At 43.6% G+C, this 24,986-nt stretch overlaps 1 protein-coding gene across 1 annotated transcript in view; it reads right to left on the bottom strand.

Moving 5' to 3' along the window:
* LOC126174771 (intermembrane lipid transfer protein VPS13D) overlaps positions 1-24,986 on the bottom strand; it is a 531,199-nt gene that overhangs the window by 481,320 nt on the left and 24,893 nt on the right. The window contains 7 exon segments of the mRNA XM_049921112.1: positions 1,532-1,870; positions 2,822-3,129; positions 7,392-7,727; positions 14,927-15,094; positions 15,305-15,547; positions 17,376-17,543; positions 17,734-17,924. Of these exon segments, the coding sequence (XP_049777069.1) occupies positions 1,532-1,870; positions 2,822-3,129; positions 7,392-7,727; positions 14,927-15,094; positions 15,305-15,547; positions 17,376-17,543; positions 17,734-17,924 (1,753 nt within the window).

Here is a 24,986-nt window from a genome sequence, read left to right as displayed (position 1 = left end):
ATAGCCTGATACAGGGCAAAGAGCTCTGTTGTAAATACTGAGCAGTACGGGTAAGACATACAGATGCTTCCATACCCTGTTTTACTTGTTTTCCCCTGATTGAAGGATTTTTAATAGGTTTGTAATTTAGTGTCTCTGTCAGCCCCATTACAGCTTCCCCTGCCCTACCCTATCTCTCATTTTCATTGCATTAGATAAAGAGATTCTTCTTTTATTACACACTTCACTTATAGAAAAAATATTTTTTTCTGTAATATGTAATGCTATTACTGCAGTAAACTTATTCAGTAATTCATAAATACAAATGCATTTTGCAGCAAATAAAATTGGCAATAATGCAAACAGGTACATGAATATTTAAGCCTCCACAGAAGAATTATTGTCCAAAACCATAAACACAAGATAGATGTGCGCTAAATTGTGACAAGATGTGAGCATACTGTCATGCAACTTTGGGCAGTATTTCAACATTTAATTGGTGCAGCGGTGCTCGTAATTTGATTTGAGGCATTGTCAACAGAGTTGGTCATTGCCCTTACAATGGACACAAGGCAGTCAGCCTGTGTTGGGACTCGTGCCAGCAGCCAGACAGTGCCATAAACTAAAGCACAAAGCATTATGCAGAAAACAGTAGAGTTTCTGCTAATGTGTTATCACAATGTATTTTGAATATTGTGAACAATCAGATGAAAGTAGTTTTATAGAAGTGTACGTATTTGCCAACAATTGGAAAGTGCTGTTTGCTAACAGTGCTTATATGTATGCATGAACATGAATTATTATTATTAAGATATTTGTGTCTATACCACTGAGAAACTTCAGTAACATTATGAAACTGAGCCATGGTTCTTGTTTATAACAAGTTTACTGACAGTACAACACCAGCATTTGTAAACTTTAAGGCAGTACTAGAGCGCAAAAATATTCTGATTTTACTTGGACAATAATGTATAATCAGTAATTAGTTCTGGCCACACACATATGATTAACGTTTACCAAATGGAAAGTGTAGCTTCTTATTTTCATAGAAGGATTTTCAGGATATACAAAATTGTATTTTCGAGTTTGTTTGATGTTACTCTGAACAGCGTAATTAACATTTTCAGATATGATCTGGAGCAGTGTGGACAATAAACACTTGCAGCCTGCATACAGCTGAATGGTGAGTGATATAAAAACTGTGTTGTGCTCTGGTCAGACCTTAATGGATATACAAAGGCACTATGCACATTTTATTTCATAATGTGCCATATACAGGTATAGGCAACATGGTCAAATGTCATAGTAGAAGCAGCACCAATACACACAAACCATTACTAGATACACTTACACAGATCAAACCTTTTAAATGAATATTACAATATCAGCAAACAAAACATCATGTTCACATTTAGTTACAATCACAGAACAGGTTATTTTTATATGTTACAACAATACAAACAATGTCACCACGGCTGATGCATCAGTAATGACAAAATACAGAAGCCATGGAAGGGGGGTTGTTAATTCAAAATTTCTGTCATGCACTGACCTGTAGTCAGTTCCAGGAACAAAAGGCTTGTACTCGTAACTAAGTGAGAAAAGAGGTTCTTCTGATGGTCCAGCTCCTGCTGTTGCTGCACGTGTATTAAGTAGAAATCTCTGGATACCAGATGCAGGCGTTCGTCCACCTGGCCCTGGTCGAGGAAGGGCTGATGCAGAATCAGGACGATTCTGAGGTGCAATTAACACAGGAAACACTGAGTCTTGTGTCAGCTGATCACGTAAGTATATGGCCCCAAGTTCAATATCAAAACGATGCGATCCAGTTCGTGGCCGTGATTCAAAATCAAGTTTTACATTCTCAAACTGCAGCTCAATGAATGGTGTCCTACAAACAAATAATATACTTTTTAAGCAACAGCTTAGGGACAAATATAAACAAATCAGTAAGATGTTCAATACGCAACTAGAGGCTGTAATTTAAGTTTTGTCATTAGAATATATATGTTTTCCTACAATGCTATCCCCTACGACAGTGAGATGATTGGAACCCTTTGTTTTAAAACTGTTGTGATAGAAACAAGCAACATTATAATACATACAAAGACAGTTATTTAAAGAATAAACAAATATTTTGGGTAAAAACATAGAACTGCACTATGTGTTTAACGTAAGTATCCTTTCATCTTTACTCATTTCTGAAAAATCAATCCACCCTTCATATTGCACAGTTTCATTATTGATAACTGCTCATTATTAAATGAGCTGCAATACTATCCACATAAGATACAAGGGCCAACCCTTCTAAACACTCACTCCAAAAATGTCTTAAGAAGAGAGACAAGTGTAGTGTGGAACTGAAGATAACAAGAACAAAAATAATAAAAATCTGACTACCAAAATATGAATAATGAGCAGTCAGTAATTCACAGGTACAAGAGGACTAAATTCCAAACAAATAACAGTATACCTGTGGAGATATGAGAGTTAAAGGATGGGGATGAAAGAGTAGAGTCCCTGTCATTTAATCTAGAGTTTGGAGTAACAGTTTCTCCCCTCATTTTGCATCTTCAATCCTCCTGACACAGAAACTTCCCAAAGTTCTAAAAGTTGCAAATTCAGTTATTTTCTCACTTCTTGTGTGTGTGTCCATCATGCTCCAGTTCACCCACTTTTGGCCACTTGGAAGTAGAAGTTCCATTTCAGTATCAGATAAACTTACATTAACTGCCTTTATTTTCATTTATAAAATATTCTACTTCTACCAAGTGAATTCCAAGTAGCAGTGAACAAATTTTCACACTATGTGCAACAAGCCAAATTTCCAAAAGTTACTTACTTCTTCCGATCTTCAGTACTTGTGCACAAGTTGAAAGTACCCCGCTTCAATGTGAAATTGCACTGTCCAAATACAACATCACGGCGTAGCAAAGTGTTATTTTCTAGTGTGTCTGCTAATGCATCAAGTAACTGATCTTCTATGGGATTCTGTTCTGTCTGCTGCTGAGAGGATGTAGAAGTAGAAGTTGATGTAGATGGGCTGGTATACCACCACTGGGGAAACCACTGCATCAGCACACTACGGCCCGAACCAGTTTGCGGCGCAGCAGCTGGAACTTGAGGGGGACGCACTCGTTTCATTGCTATCTGTAACGAAATTGAGGAAAACTAAAGCCATAATGTTCCCCAGAATTTTCCAGTAATCTAGATAATATCCAAAACCATAGAAAAATCTGCAATCAAACCCTTACATTTAAGACATAATAAAATTTGTCAATGGTGAGAACTCAGGCTATGAATTCAAAGGTTCTAGAACGGAATATAAGATAGTCCTGCCAGATTTTTCAGAATTTAACCATTTTTTACTCTCAAAATGCTTTGTATCCACAAAAAATTCCAAGTAGCTAAAAGCTTAAGAGTCCAGATTAAACTGACTAGCTGAGATGGTTCTTAGGATATAGGAACTGCATATTTTCCATCTCTGACATTACCACATTTAATCCACAATGCACCCATATTCGCAATGTACATTACACTATAACTGCATATACTGTTTCAGTTACACAATATAATCTGTTATGCTAGAGAAGTACAATACACTACAAACCTTTTACACAATCTCTGACCAAACAAGCTTGGGAGATACCTTGATCCATTCGAAGAATTCAGGTAAGAGCTATTTAGTATAGTCTTAGTGTCACAGATAACACTCTGCACAAACAACACACTAATTTAATACAAAAGTAACAGGATTGGTTGGATTATTAAGGAATTATTTTAAATTTCCTGGCATTTTAAGACTGTGTGCTGGACTGTGACTTTAACCCAAAACCTGACATTCTGCACGAAATGTTCTTACACACTCATTTATCCAGGCACAATTCACAACCTGTACTTGACCTTACTTCTGCCAGTAACTTCCTTTTCCTCCTACCTTTCAAAGTTCACAAAAGTTGTCCTGCATACCTTGTGGGACTAGCACTCCTGAAAGAAAGGATACTGTAGAGAAATGACTTAACCACAGTTTATGGGATTGCTTCCAGAATGAACTAACCTCAGGAAAACACTGTTTCCTGAATGTGGTACAGCTATTTATCCACAATATCCTTTCTTCCAGAAGTGCTAGTCGCATGAGGTATTTAAGAGAACTTCTTTGAAGTTTGGAAAGTAGGAGATGAGGCACTGTCAGAAGTAAGACTGTGAGGGCAGGTTTCAGTCATGCCTGAATAGTTGCGTCAGTAAGAACACTCTCTGTGAAAGATAAGGTTCTGGACTCAAGTTTATGGCTGACACACAGCTTTAAATTGCTAGTAAATTTCAAAACAGCACACTCTCCACTCCGGAGAAGAAGTGAAAATATTTTTGTAACCTGAAACAGTATGCTTACCTCATGCGAGACTCATCAAAATTGATCTACTCAATGGGAAAGGAGAAACTGTTTCCTACAGGCATGTTTTCGCTTGCTGCTGGGAAATCATGTTTGAGACCCCAATACAATTCAAATAAGACAGACTGCTAATTTCCATACTTATTACAGTATAATTAGAAGAAGAATGTTGGTTTGCACACCGTAATGCTTCACTAGACACGATCTTAATGCAGGGGGTTTGCCCTTGCATTCCTCCAATCTTTAACTGGCTTAGCAACCGGTTATAAGGGGACCCACAATTTGCATGAATTCCAAAGTTCAGCATTACCATGTCAACTGTTTCTCACATCATAATGAATCAGACAATAATAAAACAAGTAATTCAATGGAACAGGGCCAAACCCAAGAAGGAGGTTGTAGGTCTGGTATCAGCTGGGCATTTGGAAATAATAGTGTTCAATAGTGGCAAGGGAGAATTGGGGATGTTAGTGTAGAGGGAAGTGGCATCGATAGCGACGTGTATGGTGTCATATGGTAAAAGAACAGGGACTGTTGAGAGTTGATGGTGGAAACTGTTGGTGTCTTTTATATAGAGGCTAGGTAGAGGTTACGGTTAATAGGTTGGTCCAAGAAAGCAGAGAGACTCTCTGTGGACGCGCAGCAACCAGCCACAACAGAGTATTCTGGATGTTTGGGTTTATCAACTTTAGGAAGCATGAAGAAGGTAGAAGTGTGGGGAGTTTGGAGGAGCCCTGCTGTTATTCAACATTACCGTTCCCAATGCCCAACTGACTCCAAACCTACAACCTCCTTCCTGGTCACCATGATCCAGCATTTCCTCACTCACAATTACTCCTCCTTTGAAGGCATTACCTACAAACATATCCATGGTATAACAATGGGCACCCACATGTCACCATTGTATGCCAACTTATTCTTGGCCCATCTACAGGAATCCTTCCTAATCACTCAGAATCCCAAACCCCTCACCTGGTTCAGATTCAATGATGACATCTTGATCTGTACTGAGGATGAGGACACCCTATACCCAATCCTACAGAATCTCAACACTTCCCCCCACCCCCCCACCCCATTCGTTTCAACTGGTCCTCCTCAACCCAACAGGCCACCTTTCTTGATGCTGACCTCCAACTCAAGATAGCTTCCTCAGTACCTCAGTCCATATCAAACCTACCAACTATCAGCACTACATCAATTTCTACAGTTGCCACCCAATCCAAGAAATCCCTTCCATACAGACTAGCCACCCATGGCTGTCGCATCTTTACTGATGAGCAGTCCCTCTCAAGACATAGCAGGGTCTCACTGAGGTCTTGATAGACTGTAATTACCCTCCCAACCTCGTACAGAAACAAATCTCCCATACCCTGTCTCCAATTACCCACCATCTCCCTCATACCAACCACCTGGCCACAAAGGAGTACTCCTCTCGTGACTCAGTACCACCCAGTACTGGAGCAACTGAATCACACTGTCTGCCAGGGTTTCAACTACCTCTCATCATGACCTAAATTGAAGAAAACTCGACCCACTATCCTTCCCTTTGCTCCCAGTGGTATTGTGGTGCCCACCAAACCTACGCAATATTCCTGTCCACTCCTACTCCACCCCTGTTCCCAACTGCTTGCCTCATGGCTCATATCCTTGCAACATAGTTAGATGCAAGATCTGTCCCATACATTCCACCACCAACACCACCACCACCCTCCCGGCCCCAGTCTCCTCCTTAACACCATCACCCACAGACTGCTTCTCCCATCAGGTGCAGTTGCTTGCAGTCTGGCCTCAGCGGCCAGAAACAGTGGTAACATGTATGTGAGTTGTGCTTGTGTGGATGTGTGTGTGTGTGTGTGTGTGTGTGTGTTTTCAACTTTATAAGAAGGGCTTTTGGCCGTAATCTTAGACGTATAGCAGTCTTTTTGTTGTGTCTGTCTGCGACTCATCACCTCCTCTATACAGTGAGTAGCAATTATCCTTTCCATAATATTGTCATTCATTGATGTAATATATTTCCTAGTCCATGAGTGACTTACATAGTGATAGCAGAGGTGTCTTTTCACCACTTCCTGAAAAAGACACTTAATAGTTAAACACATTTATTAAATCTATTCAGTGTTAGATAATTTCAGATTTTGTTACCCACAATCTGAGCCAAAGCAAATAGTTCAAACAGTCAAACCTTAGTCTTTGTCAACTAGCCGCCACACAGGATTGTTAATTGTTCTTTGCATATTTGTGCTACCATCAGATCATGTTTTATTTTTCTCATCACACTTAACATGTATTTTTGTCCAATTTTAATACATGAACTTGTGCCATAACTTTTACAAAACATCAATCCTATGTTGATATACTAATCACTCATCAACAATTGACAAAATAATGACAGGGCCACCATTTCATTAACACTATTTCAGCTCTGAGGTTCATTTAGATTCTGATAACTGTGATAACCTCTGATGCATCCTATCAACAACAAACACAATTAATGGGCAAAAGCAATTTAGCAGATGCATGGGACAGGTAGTCAAGTGGAAGGTTTACTAGTTAAAGTGACTACTGTCATGGTGGTAACTCAGAGCTGCCTGTCGCCTTTCAAAATATACTGCAAGTCCAGTGTAGTCTTGCATGCTTATCACTGTCAACAATAATGAATTCTATCTCTATCTCTCTCTCTCTCTCTCTCTCTCTCTCTCTCTCCTCTCTCTCTCTCTCTCTCTCTCCCCCCCCCCCCTCCCTCACTCCCACCAAAATACAGTGTAAATGAATATGATAGCACTTGCTTTCTGGTCCATGAAACATAGCAACAATAGAAAATAAATTACTCGTTTATCAAGCCCAACTTCATTTGGATTACTGGTGTTCACAACCACCAATTACTGATTTCTACAAGTTCATACATAACAATTATGTCATACATTTCATTAATACATTAGTTACATATTTTTGGAGTGTTTTGCAAATGAAAAACCAAAACACATACAAGACTAAGCAAAAAAGTTACAGTGCATTTACAAACCTCACGAAGAATTCGTAGTTCATCCAAGCTTCGTTCAGTTTCTATGCGGGTGCGCAGCTGCTTGTCTAATGGGGCCGCACCCGGGTTGGCCAGACTATGGGAATACAGTTTTACATACTGCACATTATCTTTGGCACGTGAAAGTGCTTGCTGCCAACCAGCACTACCTGTCAAGGGTGTATCTGGCAAGAGCAAGTTATGGCAGCGAGCAGCATACAGCCACCACTGCCGAGGACAGACTGACGGCTGCTCTGTTGGGCGCCAACGTCGCCGTCTAAACAGTTTTCCTACTTTGTTAAGGCCTTTTATGCAGCCTACCATCTGTGCATACTGCCACTGGAACAAATCATTTTATTATTTATCACTGTAACACAGTAAACTAAACAACAGAAAGGTTTCATCAAACATGAAATCACAAAGGTTTCTCACTATGAGTATCAGAAGTGAGCCACAGCTCATATTTTTGTCTTTTTTCCACTTATAAAACAGCAATTATCATATTTATTAAGGACTCCAACAGCAAGATGGGAATCTCGCAGCACTGAAGTGTAATCCTATGGTGAACTGCTAAAGCAGTTGCAACGAGCAGTGCCCCAAGGTTGATGGCCACAGCAGTTTAGTGCCAACATGCTGGTTGAGTAGTTGACTGCTGCAGTAGGTTTGAGGAACATGTTTGATCTGTTATTTAGCTGTGGTAGAATATGAGGCCCATTTCACTGCAGCCTCACTGGTGGATTCTCATCACATCACAACCTAACAGGTAGCATTTTAATGTGTATCTTATTTCTCTCGTTTCTGCATTTTTCCAGTTCACTGTGAGACTTCATTCCTGTTACCCACTGCCTCCACTAATTGTTCAGCTGTGTTAGCAATGTGAATTTAAGTATCATTACAGGGCATAAAAAGCTTGTGATCTCTTAACTACTAAACTACTAATGTAAAGTTTGCTAGAGAGTGATTCTGAAGAATAGCCACATTCATAAAAAAAAAATGCTAAAATTGAAAGAAGAAAGTTTTTTAAAACAATTTCTGATCTATACACACTGATTCCCAATTTTCATCATTTGTAATTACTACTGCATTGTCTATGACACAGGGAGGATGTACTCGCTGTCTACAGCCATATAATACTCTTCATTCTTGGATGATCACAGCCAACAAGTAAAACACAAATGAAATAAGCAAAAATCAATTCATACCATGAAGTCCCTTCCATACAACCTAACCACTGACAGTTGTCATACCTGTAGTGACAAGCAGTCTCTCTCCAAAAATGCCAAGTGCCTCACAGAGAGCTTCCCAGCCTCTATTATCATCCGAACCTTGTCCATGAACAGATCTCCCATCCCTTGTCTCTCAAGTCTTCTACACTTCCCACATACCCACTGTTCAGCCACAGAAGAGCACCGACCAAGTTGCTGAACATGCCACCCAATGGTACGTTTACATTAATGACTGCTGCACAGCCCATGCCATCTGGATTCTTCCTATGAACATCAGTTTTTCTGAACTGCACAGGTAGGACCTAACCCTGTAACATATCTTTCATTCCCATAACCTCCTTGGCCCATACCTTTGCTAGTCCCTTGTCTCAGACCTTCCTATCCCTTCCTTGCTCCCACTCCAATGCTACACACATCTATCTTGCCAAGGCACCTGCAAGTCCTTTCCTCTTCTCTTATCTCTTATCTCCCCCCCCCCCCCCAACAAAACAGCCTCCCAATGTAGCACCCAACAGCTGTGTTCTGTCTCCATCTAGTCCCTGCATGCTCTGCTAGGCAGCACTAGCATCTTCCCCTACCGTTATCCTGCTATCCTTCCCCCCTGCCTGCCTCACACCTTTTCTTTACACCAACCACCCATCCCTGATTGCTGCTCTGTCAGATGCAGTTGCAGTGTTTAACATTTTAACAATCTTTCTCATTGTGACTTTATGCAACTAACACCTCCTCTGTACGGTGAGCAGTAATATATCGTTTCCATATTGTTGTTTAAATTTCTGAAGATGAGCTAATCCTTGATACTGGCCAAATATTAAATAATTTACAAGCAAAGTGGATGGATTATCATAATCAAGATAGGCACAACTTCACCATTGAACGTTGTAGCACAAGTATGCATGCCCATTAGTAAGCAGATGATGATGATGATGATGATGATATTTAACAAATTTATGTTTATATAAATGAAAATTATTGAGTGTGTTAAGGAAGGTGAAAATTTAATAGTGATGAGGGATTGGAATTTTACAGGAGCAAGAGGAAGAGAATGAAAAATATTAGGATGACATGAACTGGGGGAAAGAAATAAAACTGGAAGCCCTAGGTAGAATTCTGTGCAGACCACAATTTAATCATTGCTAACATATGGTTTAAAAAATGTGACAGAAGATTGCATATATTCAAGAGACCTGGAGGCTCTGGAAGGTTTCAGTAAGATTAAATAGGGGTAAGACAGGAACTATATTTTAAACTGAAAATTTTTTCAATAAGCAATTTTTTTTTCAATAAGCAAATTATCTATGCTAACGTGTGTGTGTGTGTGTGTGTGTGTGTGTGTGTGTGTGTGTGTGTGTGTGTGTGTGTGTGTGTACCTATCACCAGTTTTTGTATTGACGTGTTTTTTCTGTTCAGATAGTCACAGAAAAATGAAGTAGTGAGCATTATTCTGAAAGTAACTGCTGAATCGTATTTATCTATATATTTTTGTGCAACCAATGTTTTACACTGAATTAGGAAAAGCTGTTTTACCACTGCATGAAACTTTGAAGGCAAACAACTATTTTTCTAAATACAAAATCACACTGCTGCTCACTACAACTAATTGGTACTGAACGGGAATAGGAGAGTTTGTGTGCTGGCAACCTTGTAACCTATGTTAAATACAAACAGCCACCGTTATAAAACCAAATCCTGTAGCTTATCTTCTTAAAATGACCTTCAAAGTGGTGACAAGTAAATTTAATTAAAATGTTATGTACAGCTACAAATTAACAATGTATTTATGTTATTAACTTATCCACACATATCAAGCATTTCTTTATCATTTATAAAATACAGTTCATATTTGAGTGCTTGCCTTTAAAAAATGTGTTAAAAAATCACCAATATTGAACATCAAACCCACAATCCTAAAATACACATATCAAAAAAAGTTTTGCATCACCCTGGTTCCCAGAACTCCTGAAAATAGACACTGACTGTGGATATTGTATCACAGACACAGTCCCTTTGACTGTTCAGAGATCTCACTAAACCCACCCAAAGATGTAAACAACCATGCATGAGCAGTGCCTATTACACACACGGATCCAACAGCTGATCAGTTTCACTCATTCCATCAGGAAGGAGGTACACAGCTCATGTTGTCTGCAATTCAACCGTGCCTAGACCGTCTATACTGCGGTTCGATTGCGTCCACATTGTTACTTTGTGCCAGGAAGGGCTCTCAACAAGGGAAGTGTCCATGCGTCTCAGAGTGAACCAAAGCGATGTTGTTCAGACATGGAGGAGATACAGAGAGAGACAGGAACTGTAGATGACATGCCTCACTCGGGCCGCCCAAGGGCTACTACTGCATTTTGCTGCAATTTTCTAATGCTGCAACTTCTCTGTATACTACAGCATCACCCACGAAAAGCCGCATGGAACTTCCAACACTATTTACTAGGTCATTTATATATATTGTGAAAAGCAATGGTCCCATAACACTCCCCTGTAGCACGCCAGAGGTTACTTTAACGTCTGTAGAAGTCTTTCCATTGAGAACAACATGCTGTGTTCTGTTTGCTAAAAACTCTTCAATCCAGCCACACAGCAGGTCTGATATTCCGTAGGCTCTTACTTTGTTTATCAGGCGACAGTGCGGAACTGTATCGAACGCCTTCCAGAAGTCAAGGAAAATGGCATCTACCTGGAAGCCTGTATCTAATATTTTCTGGGCCTCATGAACAAATAAAGCGAGTTGGGTCTCACACGATCGCTGTTTCCTGAATCCATATTGATTCCTACAGAGCAGATTCTGGGTTTCCAGAAATGACAAGATACGCGAGCAAAAAACATGTTCTAAAATTCTATAACAGATCGATGTCAGAGATATAGGCCTATAGTGTTGCGCATCTGCTTGATGACCCTTCTTGAAAACCGGGACTACCTGTGCTCTTTCCCAATAATTTGGAACCTTCCATTCCTCTAGAGACGTGCGGTACACGGCTGTTAGAAGGGGGCAAGTTCTTTCACGTACTCTGTGTAGAATCGAATTGGTATCCCGTCAGGTCCAGTGGACTTTCCTCTGTTGAGTGATTTCAGTTGCTTTTCTATTCCTTGAACACTTTTATTTTGATGTCAGACATTTTTTTGTTCGTGCAAGGATTTAGAGAAGGAACTGCAGTGCGGTCTTCCTCTGTGAAACAGCTTTGAAAAAAGGTGTTTAGTATTTCAGCTTTACGCGTGTCATCCTCTGTTTCAATGCTACTATCATCCCAGAGTGTCTGGATACGCTGTTTCGATCCGCTCACTGATTTAACGTAAGACCAGAACTTCCTAGGATTTTCTGTCAAGTCAGTACATAGAATTTTACTTTTGAATTCACTGAATGCTTCACGCATAGCCCTCCTTACGCTAACTTTGACATCGTTTAGCTTCTGTTTGTCTGAGAAGTTTTTGGCTGCGTTTCAATTTGCAGTGACGCTCTCTTTGCTTTCGCAGTAGTTTCCTAACTTTGTTGTTGAACCATGATGGGTTTTTCCCGTCCCTCACAGTTTTACTCAGCACTAAAACACATTTTACGATTGCCTTGAACTTTTTCCATAAACATTCAACACTGTCAGTGTCGGAACAGAAATTTTCTGTTTTGATCTGTTAGGTAGTCTGAAATCTGTCTATTACTCTTGCTAAACAGATAAACCTTCCTCCCTTTTTTTTATATTCCTATTTACTTCCATATTCAGGGATGCTGCAACGGCCTTATGATCACTGATTCCCTGTTCTGTGTTTACAGAGTTGAAAAGTTCGGGTCTGTTTGTTATCAGTAGGTCCAAGACGTTACCTCCACGAGTCGGTTCTCTGTTTAATTGCTCGAGGTAATTTTCGGACAGTGCACTCAGTATAATGTCACTCGATGCTCTGTCCCTATCACCCGTCCTAAACATCTGAGTGTCCCAGTCTATATCTGGTAAATTGAAATCTCCACCTAAGACTATAACATGCTGAGAAAATTTATGTGACATGTATTCCAGATTTTCTCTCAGTTGTTCTGCCACTAATGCTGCTGAGTCGGGAGGTTGGTAAATGGAGCCAATTATTAACCTAGCTCGGTTGTTGAGTATAACCTCCACCTATAATAATTCACATGAACTATCCACTTCTATTTCACTACAGGATAAACTAATACTAAAATAACGGCAACAAACATGCCACCACCAGTTGCATGCAATCTATCCTTTCTAAACACCATCTGCGCCTTTGTAAAAATTTCGGCAGAATTTATCTCTGGCTTCAGCCAGCTTTCTGTACCTATAACGATTTCAGCTTCAGTGCTTTCTATCAGCACTTGAAGTTCCGGTACTTTATCCATGAAGCTTTGACAGTTTACAATTACAATACCGATTCCCGCTTGGTCCCCACATGTCCTGACTTTGCCCCACACCCTTTGAGGCTGTTGCCCTTTCTGTACTTGCCTGAGGCCATCTAACCTAAAAAACTGCCCAGTCCATGCCACACAATCCATGCTACCCTTGTAACCGCCTGCTGTGTGTAGTGGACTCCTGACCTATCCAGTGGAACCCAAAACCCCACTACCCTATGGCGCAAGTCAAGGAATCTGCAGCCCACACGGGTCGCAGAACCATCTCAGCCTCTGATTCAGACGTTCTACTCGGCTCTGTACCAAAGGTCCGCAGTCAGTCCTGTCGACGATGCTGCAGATGGTGAGCTCTGCTTTCATCCCGCTAGCGAGACTGGCAGTCTTCACCAAATCAGATAGCCGCTGGAAGCCAGAGAGGATTTCCTCTGATCCATAGCGAAACACATCATTGGTGCCAACATGAGTGACCACCTGCAGATGAGTGCACTCTGTACCCTTCATGGCATCCGGAAGGACCCTTTCCACATCTGGAATGACTCCCCCCACGGAGTGCACATTGGTTTTCTTCCCCTCCCTTGCAGCCATATCCCTAAGGGGCCCCATTACGCACCTGACATTGGAGCTCCCAACTACCAGTAAGTCCACCCTCTGCGACCGCCCGGATCTTGCAGACCGAGGGGCAACCTCTGGAACAGGACAAGCAGCCATGTCCGGCCGAAGATCAGTATCAGCCAGAGACAGAGCCTGAAACCGTTTCATCAGACAAACTGGAGAGGCCTTCTGTTCAGCCCTCTGGAATGTCTTTTGCCCCCTGCCACACCTCAAGACGACCTCCCACTCTACCACGGGTGAGGGGTCAGCCTCAATGTGGACAGTATCCCGGGCAGCCACAGCCATAGTCCGATCGAGGGATGCGTGGGACGAACTGGCCGTCCCCGACAAATCCCCGTCCGGACCCCCACAGTGAATCCCATTGGCAACAGCCTCAAGCTGTGTGACTGAAGCCAACACTGCCTGAAGCTCGGAGCGAAGGGATGCCGACTCAGCCCGCATCCGAACACAGCAGTCGCAGTCCCTATCCATGCTAAATACTGTTGTGCAAAGAACATCTGAACTAATCTACAGAGAGCACAAACAATTCGACACAAAATTTAAACAGTTATTAAAATACAAGACTGCCTCGTAAATGCAGTAACGCTGCTACTTGTGCACTGCTGACACACTGCTCGGCGGCAGAAGGCTAACTGTACTCTCAGTAACGTACAAAGACTATTTGAAGGAAATAAACAAATGACAGACTACTACGTGACTTTACACATCACATATATTAAAATGCAAATCTGCCAATGCTAAATACGAAACTACACAATGATTTGGCGGATTTAACTAAACAAGTGTGCTAAGAACACTCAACCAAATTTTCAACTTTACTACAACACTTATATGAACGCTAAATAAGCCACTTCCTGCTACTTGTGCACTGCTGACACACTGCTTGGCGGCAGAAGGCTAACTGAAGGTCTCGCTGTGTGATGGTACAACATGCAATGTGTCATTTTAAAAGCAATAAAAAGGGTGGAGATGATGTTTATATTGATCCCTATTGCAATTTTCTGTATGGGTTCTGGAACTCTCGGATCCGAGGTGATGCAAAACTTTCTTTTACGTGTGTAGTACAAGGTACTATTTGGCAGTAATATTACCTGAACTAGTTACCATGTGAAGTCAGAGATCAAATTATCTGCTACTCATAACACATTATGAGTCTACATCAACAACCCTTCCCCCTCCCTAAATCCTTAAAATACTAAGAGTTCACTGAGCAGTACCATTTGTCTTAACTCACAAAGTTGACAGTTACGACAACTAACACTGCTCTTACCATCGCCAACTAGCAACCATTAAACAATGACTACATATGAGATTACTATCTTAATTTTTCTTTCACTTACATCCACCAGAGTTAATGGGACCTCATCTAGCTGCAGATCACACACAATACGTGGCTGTGTCTTTGAACGTAGCGGTTGTTCACTCCTGTTCCGTTTAATATGTGCCTGTGCGCTCACGGGAGACATCAAAAAATGGTGTTCCCATGTAGATGATTTCGACATTTTTACCTAAAATTGTGTAACTTTCATTAGCCATAAAGTTAAAAAATAATAATGTTAAGTAATTGACTTAAGTATTCTAGAAAATTTTATTTTCTTGAAATATCTTACGTGTCCCATTACATCCAGTTACTTAAATTTCATGTGGCAGACATCTGCAACTCTTAACCATTACTGAAATGGCAAAACTACACTTTAAATGAAAACTGGTATACTCACAGCCAGTTCGTCTAAAGGTAAATTCCCCAGCAATGTATTTACAGAGTCCCAATACAGAGCAAGTGTGTTCAGCTCCACAAGTTTGAAACTGGTGCCTCCTGCCTCCCAATTTGTGAATCGTGGTATCCATTTATCATCACAGCTTTGAGCAGTCAGTGAGTCAATAGTCACACCACATACAAACATCTCTCCAGGTACAGTTACATCATCCTCATAGCGCACATGAACATCCTTTATTCTTAACTGAAAATATAAATGATATATAAATATTATGTAGATACTTAAAACTGATTTACACAGAAAAGTATTTCCTTTAATTTGAGAAACTAAAGGAAAGAAAAAAATACATTTGATAAAATTGAAAATTATTTATAATAGCACACAGAGGAACATAAAGTATAAAGTTCATTAAAGCGAAAGACATTCACAGTGGAATACATTGTACCTATAAAATGAAATATTTCTTTGCCTCTTAAAATCAAATATTCACAATCAGCAGAAAGGCCAACTAACTGAAAATTCCCTCAAACAATTAATATTTTTATGAATCAAGCACTCAGATGAGTGTAAACTGAGAAATTATATATTACTGATACTATCAACCAAACAGCACATAAGTCGTCTCTGTTATGTAGCCATATGGCATAATATATTGTAGACACATATTTTATATGAATTTCTTGCATTCAAAATTTTTTTGTTGGCTTCTTTCTAATGGTCCACAATTTCTTCCTTTTAAAGTAATAAAATTCTTTATGTAAATTAATAAATGTAATATGAGGTTTCCTGTTGATCTCTGTTTGAGATGCAGCAAAAAATTAAAAAAATTGTGTCCACTGCTGATATGCCTTTTCTTAACCCAATTTCTTGCTAATCTGAATCATTCTCCAATATACTTCTTAAACTATTACTCCAAAGAATGTACTAGATGATTGATCCCTTTGTAATTGGTATAACAACTAGCTTCCTTTGTACATAACTTTATCATGTTTACACTTCACTATAGACTTTTAGTCTTTTGGTGTGCAAAAGAGACTTATACCTAGGGATTTTCTGTTATAACTCCCTTAATAACTTCGGTCACTTTTCCTGCATATGCACGGTCTATGCTTGTCACAACTAATTCTCTCACTGCAGCTTGTGATGTGTGTGTTTCTTCGTTCCATGGCAGTAGACTATCCACATCTTTTCTAAAGAATTTTCACAGTTTTGAAGATTGTTCAACCTAAATATGATAGTACTATTATAACTACTGTCATTTGCTTTGCAAGTAGCATACCATAGGTAACTTTATCACGCAGATTTTTATTTTTGACAGCTTACTCTTCAACTTAACAACAAAATATTTTATCTGGTCCTATACATTCTGTGGCAATAAAGTAATTCAAAACATTCATCAAGGCCAGCAACAGCTGTGAAATGTCATGTAGCCAGAAGTTATGCACAGCGTGAAGTTCTCTCGCTGTCTTTTGTTACAATTCACAAATATCTAACATATACATGAGTATAGTTAGTACTGTTATTATCTTATCAAATCAATAACTTTTCTTATAACCTCATTACCAGTGAATAAATTGAAAACATCTACAATTCATTATATGTATTTCAGTATTTTGTGGAATCTTGGAAACAGTTTCCCCCAACATTTGACTTTTTAGGATGATATAGAGATACACCAAAAAATTATAATAGGACTTTTGAAAAAGATAGGTTACAACAGTCTATCAAAACTCAAGAGTTTATTTCCTTCCAAAATAGACAAATCTAGAAAAAAAATTCTTAATTCTCCCTACTTATAAATGTGTCGGTTCTTGGTTCACTCTCCTTAACTTTCAACAACGCTTACTGTAAACTAGAACACAAGTATACTTCAAAATCCATGCTAAAATGTTTTTGCCTTGTCTTCATTCATACTATGTAAGTTCAAAAACTTTAATTGCACAGTAACGTTTGATGTAATTACTAATGTTTTTTTCAAAAACAATTTTTTCGGTGTAGTTCTATTAACATCAATACTATGTGAAACTCCTATTTATTGCCATTTGTGTTACGCACATATAAAACCACATACCTGCAAATTTTCTACAATATTAGTCACGAGACCAGTGCCATAACTGAACCACGAAGAATAAGAACCTTCCTGCGGTGTTTCAGTTTCTGCACGCCATCTTGCTTCCATTGCATCCAGGAGATACAATTTATATTCCTGATCAGCATTTTCTTCTGCTTCTTTATTCCACTGAAAAATATTAAAAATTAATTGATTGTATCTTCAATGATTACTTACACCCACTCTCAGTAAAAATGCAGACAAGTTCCAAATAAGTACTAACTAAGTACAAGTATAATATATACTTTAAACAATATGAAATACATGTCAAGAACTGCTTGAAATAATGTCAGGATTTAAGACATTTGCATAAAATAACCTCATTAAGTGTCAATGGTCCTGCTATGACATACAGCCTTTCAATAATGACAACCCATGGTGCACTTCTAATTTGACGCACAGGTATTTGGAGTTTCACTTTTCCAATAAAACCACTTCGTATCTGTATTGGAAGCCCAACTTGACGTAATGCATCTTTCCTTAGCGGAAGATTCTCCAATTCAACTTCTCCTGCAATGAAAGTAAACACAATGTAAAATTTAAAAGCAACAATCTGATCACACCACGTTTTATACACTACATTTATCACAGGTTGGTTGGTTGGTTGGTTTGGGGGGGATTAAAGGGGCCAGACTGCGACGGTCATCGGTCCCTTTTTCCAAAAAAAGTAAAACCACCCAAAGAGAATAAAAAACGAACAACAGGAAAGACGTCAGACGACACAGGACAAGAAATACTCCTACAGAGATCAGACGAAACAAATTAAAATCACACAGAGTGTGACAGTGGTTGGCCGACCATAGAGATAAAAAGGAAAAGCCAACCACCGAGAACACATTAAAAACTCAGCGTAAAATCGTAGGCCAATGGCCAGAATCAACACAAAAGAACAGAACAAACACTCAGAGTAAATAATAAAAACCCCCTGCCCGAATAAAACGGAAAACTAAGTCAGCCATACCAGGGTCATCACATAAGAGGGCAGGGAGCGTATCAGGCAGCGCAAATGTCTGCCTGACCACAGCTAAAAGGGGGCAGGCCAACAAAATGTGGGCCACTGTCAAAGCCGCCCCACAGCGACATACAGGAGGGTCCTCCCGGCGCAGTAAATAACTGTGTGTCAGGTGGGAGTGGCCAATGCGGAGCCGACAAAGGACGACAGAGTCCCTGCGGTTGGCTCGCAGGGATGACCGCCACACAGTCGTCGTCTCCTTGATGGCACGGAGTTTATTGGGCATGATCCGATTGCGCCATTCAGCGTCCCAAAGCGCAAAAACTTTTCGGCGGAGGTCTGCCCGCAAATCAGCCTCGGGGAGGCCAACGTCCAGAGACTGTTTACTCGTGGCCTCTTTCGCCAGGCAGTCAACATGTTCATTGCCCGGGATACCGACATGACCGGGGGTCCACACAAAGACCACAGAGCGCCCGCAATGCGCAAGAGTATGCAGGGACTCATGGATAGCCATCACCAGACGAGAACGAGGAAAACACTGGTCGAGAGCTCGTAAACCGCTCAGGGAATCGCTACAGATAACGAAGGACTCACCTGAGCAGGAGCGGATATACTCTAGGGCACGAAAGATGGCGACTAGCTCAGCAGTGTAAACGCTGCAGTCAGCCGCCAAGGACCGTTGTTCGGAATGGTCCCCTAGAGTTAGCGCATACCCAACACGACCAGCAACCATCGAACCGTCGGTGTAAACAATTCCAGAGCCCTGATACGTGGCCAGGATGGAATAAAAGCGGCGGCGGAAGGCCTCTGGAGGGACCGAGTCCTTCGAGCCCTGTGCCAAGTCGAGCCGAAGGCAAGGGCGAGGAACACACCACGGGGGGGTACGCAGAGGCGCCCGGAAAGGAGGTGGAACTGGGAAAAACCCAAGCCCGCAGAGAAGCTCCTTGATGCGTACGGCGATCAGACAACCCGACCGGGGCAGACGGTCTGGCAGATGGACGACTGACTGCGGGAACAGGACACGATAATTTGGATGCCCGGGCAAGCTAAAAACATGGGCAGCATAAGCGGCCAGCAAACGTTGGCGTCGGAACCGCAGTGGAGGTACACCTGCCTCCACTAGGACGCTGTCCACAGGGCTGGTGCGGAAAGCACCAGTGGCAAGGCGTATCCCGCTGTGGAGAATTGGATCCAGCACCCGCAACGCAGATGGGGATGCTGAGCCATAAGCTAGGCACCCATAATCCAGGCGAGACTGGATTAACGCCTGGTAGAGCTGCAACAGGGTAGATCGGTCGGCGCCCCAGCGGGTGTGGCTCAAACAACGCAGGGCGTTGAGATGCCGCCAACACGCTTGTTTAAGCTGCCGGATATGAGGCAGCCAAGTCAAACGGGCATCAAAAAGGACACCCGAAAACCTGTGGGTCTCCACCACAGCAAGAAGTTCGTCGGCAAGATAAAGCCGCGGCTCAGGATGGACCGTTCGGCGCCGGCAGAAATGCATAACGCGGGTCTTGGCAGCCGAAAACTGAAAACCACGCGCTACAGCCCAAGACTGCGCCTTGCGGATTGCGCCCTGTAGCTGACGTTCAGCTGCTGCAATGCTAATAGAACTATAGTAAAGACAGAAGTCGTCAGCATACAGGGAAGCGGAGACAGAATTTCCTACTGCCGCAGCGAGACCGTTTATTGCAATTAAAAACAGGCAGACACTGAGGACAGAGCCCTGGGGTACCCCGTTCTCCTGGACGAGGGAGGAACTATACGAGGCCGCGACTTGCACGCGGAAGGTACGATACGACAGAAAATTTCTGATAAAGATCGGCAGAGGGCCCCGAAGACCCCATCCATGAAGCGTAGAAAGGATGTGATGACGCCATGTCGTATCGTACGCCTTCCGCATGTCGAAAAAGACAGCGACCAGGTGCTGACGGCGGGCAAAGGCTGTACGGATGGCCGACTCAAGGCTCACCAGATTGTCGGTGGCGGAGCGGCCTTTACGGAACCCACCCTGAGACGGAGCCAGAAGGCCCCGAGACTCCAGCACCCAATTTAAGCGCCGGCTCACCATCCGTTCAAGCAACTTGCAAAGAACGTTGGTGAGACTAATGGGACGGTAGCTGTCCACCTCCAGAGGGTTCTTTCCAGGTTTCAAAATGGGGATGACAATACTTTCCCGCCATTGCGACGGAAACTCACCCTCAACCCAGAGACGGTTGTAAAGGTCGAGGAGGCGTCGCTCGCAGTCCACTGAAAGGTGTTTCAGCATCTGACAGTGGATGCGATCTGGCCCGGGAGCGGTATCAGGGCAAGCGGCAAGGGCACTCTGAAATTCCCACTCACTGAAGGGAGCGTTGTAGGGTTCAGAAGCGTTGGTGCGAAAAGAAAGGCTCCGACGTTCCATCCGCTCTTTAATGGAGCGGAAGGCCTGGGGGTAATTCGCAGAAGCGGAACTCATAGCAAAATGCTCTGCTAAGCGGTTTGCAATGACGTCGGAGTCAGTACAAACTGCTCCATTCAGTGAGAGCGCAGGGACGCTCGCAGGGGTCCGATAGCCGAAGACCCGTCGAATCTTGGCCCAGACCTGCGATGGAGTGACATGGAGTCCAATGGTGGACACATACCGCTCCTTTACTCCTTCTTGCCTTGGCGGATAAGGAGGCGGGCCCGCGCACGCAGCCGTTTGAAGGCGATAAGGTGGTCCATGGAGGGATGTCGCTTGTGACGCTGGAGCGCCCGCCGGCGATCTTTAATCGCTTCAGCGATCTCAGGCGACCACCAAGGCACAGCCCTCCGCCGAGGGGACCCAGAAGAACGGGGAATGGCAGATTCGGCGGCAGTGACGATGCCGGCGGTGACCGATGTAACCACCGCATCAATGGCATCAGTTGAGAGAGGCTCAATAGCGGCAGTGGAGGAGAACAAGTCCCAGTCAGCCTTATTCATGGCCCATCTGCTAGGGCGCCCAGAAGAGTGACGCTGTGGTAGTGACAGAAAAATCGGAAAGTGGTCACTACCACACAGGTCGTCATGCACACTCCAGTGGACAGATGGTAAGACGCTAGGGCTACAGATTGAAAGGTCAATGGCGGAGTAGGTGCCATGCGCCACACTGAAGTGTGTGGAGGCACCATCATTCAAAATCGAGAGATCGAGCTGCGACAATAAATGCTCAACGGTGGCGCCTCGACCTGTTGCCACTGACCCACCCCACAGAGGGTTATGGGCGTTAAAGTCGCCCAGTAATAAGAAAGGTGGCGGCAATTGGGCTATCAGCGCAGCCAGGACATGCTGCGCGACATCACCCTCCGGTGGAAGGTAAAGACTGCAGACGGTAAGAGCCTGCGGCGTCCACATCCTAACAGCGACAGCCTCTAAAGCTGTTTGTAGAGGGACAGACTCGCTGTGAAGAGAGTTAAGGACATAGATGCAGACGCCACCAGACACCCTTTCATAAGCTGCTCGGTTCTTATAATAACCCCGATAGCCACGGAGGGCGGGGGTGCGCATTGCTGGAAACCAAGTTTCCTTCAGAGCAATGCAGAGGAAAGGGTGAAGGCTGATAAGTTGGCGGAGCTCAGCTAGATGGTGGAAGAAACCGCTGCAGTTCCACTGAAGGATGGTTTTGTCCATGGCTGAGAAAGGCGTGCCGGGACTGGGACGGCAGATTACGCCGCTGGGTCACCTGCTGCCTCCGATTGAGCACCCGTGCTAGTGCTATTGCTATTCACGGCGTCTGAGGGACCGGCGAGATCGAGGTCCTCAGCGGACGCCAGAATCTCCACCGCGTCCTCAGACGCAGAGCTAGAAGGTTGCGATGGCGTGGCTACCACCGCGCGTTCCTTGGGCTTAGAGCTGCTCTTCTTTGATTTCTCACGCTGCTCCTTGGGTTTAACTGGCTGGGAGGGCTTCACCGATTCAGTCTCCGGGACTGAGGAGGATCGGGAAGCCCTTCGACCTGCAGATTGTGGGCACTTACGCCACTGTCGATCGTCAGCCTTCCCGCCGGTGGAAACCTGGGAAGGGAGGGACCCAAGGGACCCCTTGCAAGCGTGAGAAGCCGAAGAAGTTGGACACTTCTCCGGCTTAGAAGCGGGGACCGACGTCCCCGATGGGGGGGATGGTGTTGCTCCTGAGGTAGGTGGCACAGGAGCAACCCGGTGGGTAGAGCCCCCCACTGGCAAGGGGGCAGGAGGAGTTGTACCACTCGTCGATCCGGCCGGAAGGCGTGAAACTGATGGGGCTAGCACAGGTGTTGTAGCAGCGGCGTAGGAAGTTGTCATTCTCACTGGATGTAATCGGTCGTATTTCCGTTTGGCCTCAGTATAAGTCAGTCGGTCCAGGGTCTTATATTCCATGATTTTGCGCTCTTTCTGGAATATTCTGCAGTCTGGCGAGCAAGGTGAATGGTGCTCCCCGCAGTTGACGCAGATGGGAGGCGGGGCACATGGAGTATCGGGATGAGATGGGCGTCCGCAATCTCGACATGTGAGGCTGGAAGTGCAGCGGGAAGACATATGGCCGAACTTCCAGCACTTGAAGCACCGCATCGGGGGAGGGATATAGGGCTTGACGTCACATCGGTAGACCATCACCTTGACCTTTTCCGGTAACGTATCACCCTCGAAGGCCAAGATGAAGGCACCGGTAGCAACCTGATTGTCCCTCGGACCCCGATGAACGTGCTGGACGAAATGAACACCTCTACGTTCTAAGTTGGCGCGCAGCTCGTCATCACACTGCAAAAGGAGGTCCCTATGGAAAATAACACCCTGGACCATATTTAAACTCTTATGTGGAGTAATAGTAACGTTAACATCCCCCAACTTGTCACAAGCAAGTAACCTGCGTGACTGGGCGGAGGATGCCGTTTGTATCAGTACTGAGCCAGAGCGCATTTTAGACAAGCCCTCCACCTCCCCAAACTTGTCCTCTAAATGCTCGACGAAGAACTGAGGCTTTGTGGAGAGAAAAGACTCCCCATCAGCTCTCGTGCAAACTAAGAATCGGGGCGAATAACTGTTACCTCCATCCTGGGACTTACGCTCTTCCCACGGCGTGGCCAGGGAGGGGAACGTTTTCGGATCGTACTTCTGAGCATTAAATTGAGCCCGAGAACGCTTAGAGACTGCTGGCGGCTGGCCGCCAGCGAGAGATGATGTACCACGCTTCATTGGGGGTCATCCGCCCTGATGCCACCTACTCCGACCAAGGGCCCTCCCCACGGGCGCCACCCAGCCACAGCAAAGGCCACCTGGCAGGATGGCCGTTGCCGGGAGTCCTGATACCCCAGGAGGATAGGCATCTACTCCTTGGCATACGTGGGGAGTTAACGGCGCAGGCATCAGTAGAGCGATCCCTGTGTTGTCAGGGGGCTACAACCAAGAGGGTACATGGCGGCCCCACCACAACGGACTGGCTACCGTGCTGGATCTTAGGTGCAAAACTGTCCAAGGTCGTCGTCGCAGTTAAAAGAAACACTGCAGAGGGCAGCGTGGTAATCGCACCCAGGGACGTATGCTCGCCCTAAAGATCGAAAACGAGCGGGACACCATTGCAACGACGTGAAAGCCGGCTAAAGGTCTGATTGCACAACGGATACAGTGCACCATGTAAGGCGCCCTTCCCCAATTGGCTCGCTCTTCGGAATAATTTAGAAAGATGGAGGTCAAACCCGAGAGGGGACCATCACATAAGGCCAAAACATGTGAGACTCCTTTTAGTCGCCTCTTACGACAGGCAGGAATACCGCGGGCCTATTCTAACCCCCGAACCCACAGGGGGGTACCACAGGCAGAACTAAGTAATTTACATTCCACGTACAACATGTTGAAAGATAACAACAGAAAGTAATTACAAGCTCTTCTCTTAACTAAGGACATTCAATGTATCTATTGACTAACTGCTACTGAAGCTATAATATTTGCAGCCCTTTTTTTATTTAAATCTTGCAGCATGTTTTTTATGATTAAGGTACAAGAGTAGTAAATCTACTTTCTGCAAATTCTCTGCTTAGTTGTACAAGTAGTAGTTTTGTAAATCCTCGTCGCCAGTTTTGTAAAGGCCTCATCACTGCTGCTGTGGAGGCTATGTTGCCACCGAGTTTGTGAAACAGCTTCTAATACTGTACATTGCTAAGACAATTTCTCTCTGCCACTACTACACAGCCATGCCCCAGGGTCAGGTAACATGATATAACGACGATTCTACAGCACTCCAACAAATACGTAACGAAGTCACACAAATGAGTGAAAAAGGTTTACTTCGAAAAATGAAGTCTGCAACACTACATGTAACATAAAGCAAAAAAGGCCCTCAATGGCTAAGTGCAAACAACTGTAGGTAAACTTCACAGTAAATAGTGGATGCAATTTACAACAATTGTCTGTTCACTTCTAAGAGTTCACTAAGCAACATTCCCTGTCTAGATCAGCCCTGGACGATGATCTATAAGCAAGTGAGTGAGAGCTGCTCTTCTATCTTCCGAGTAGGCTTCTGTCCATTGTCGTCTGGTAATTGGCAGATTTTACTCTGCCGACAATTGGCCAATGCAAAGTCGATACCTTCATCCTCAGCACCGCACGTGGTGTTGGTGCAACTCGCGGAAGTAGTGAGTCTCT

Source organism: Schistocerca cancellata, chromosome 3 (genome assembly GCF_023864275.1).
Source record: "Schistocerca cancellata isolate TAMUIC-IGC-003103 chromosome 3, iqSchCanc2.1, whole genome shotgun sequence".
Taxonomy (NCBI): Eukaryota; Metazoa; Arthropoda; class Insecta; order Orthoptera; family Acrididae; genus Schistocerca; species Schistocerca cancellata.
This window is presented reverse-complemented; position numbering and strand designations above follow the sequence as displayed.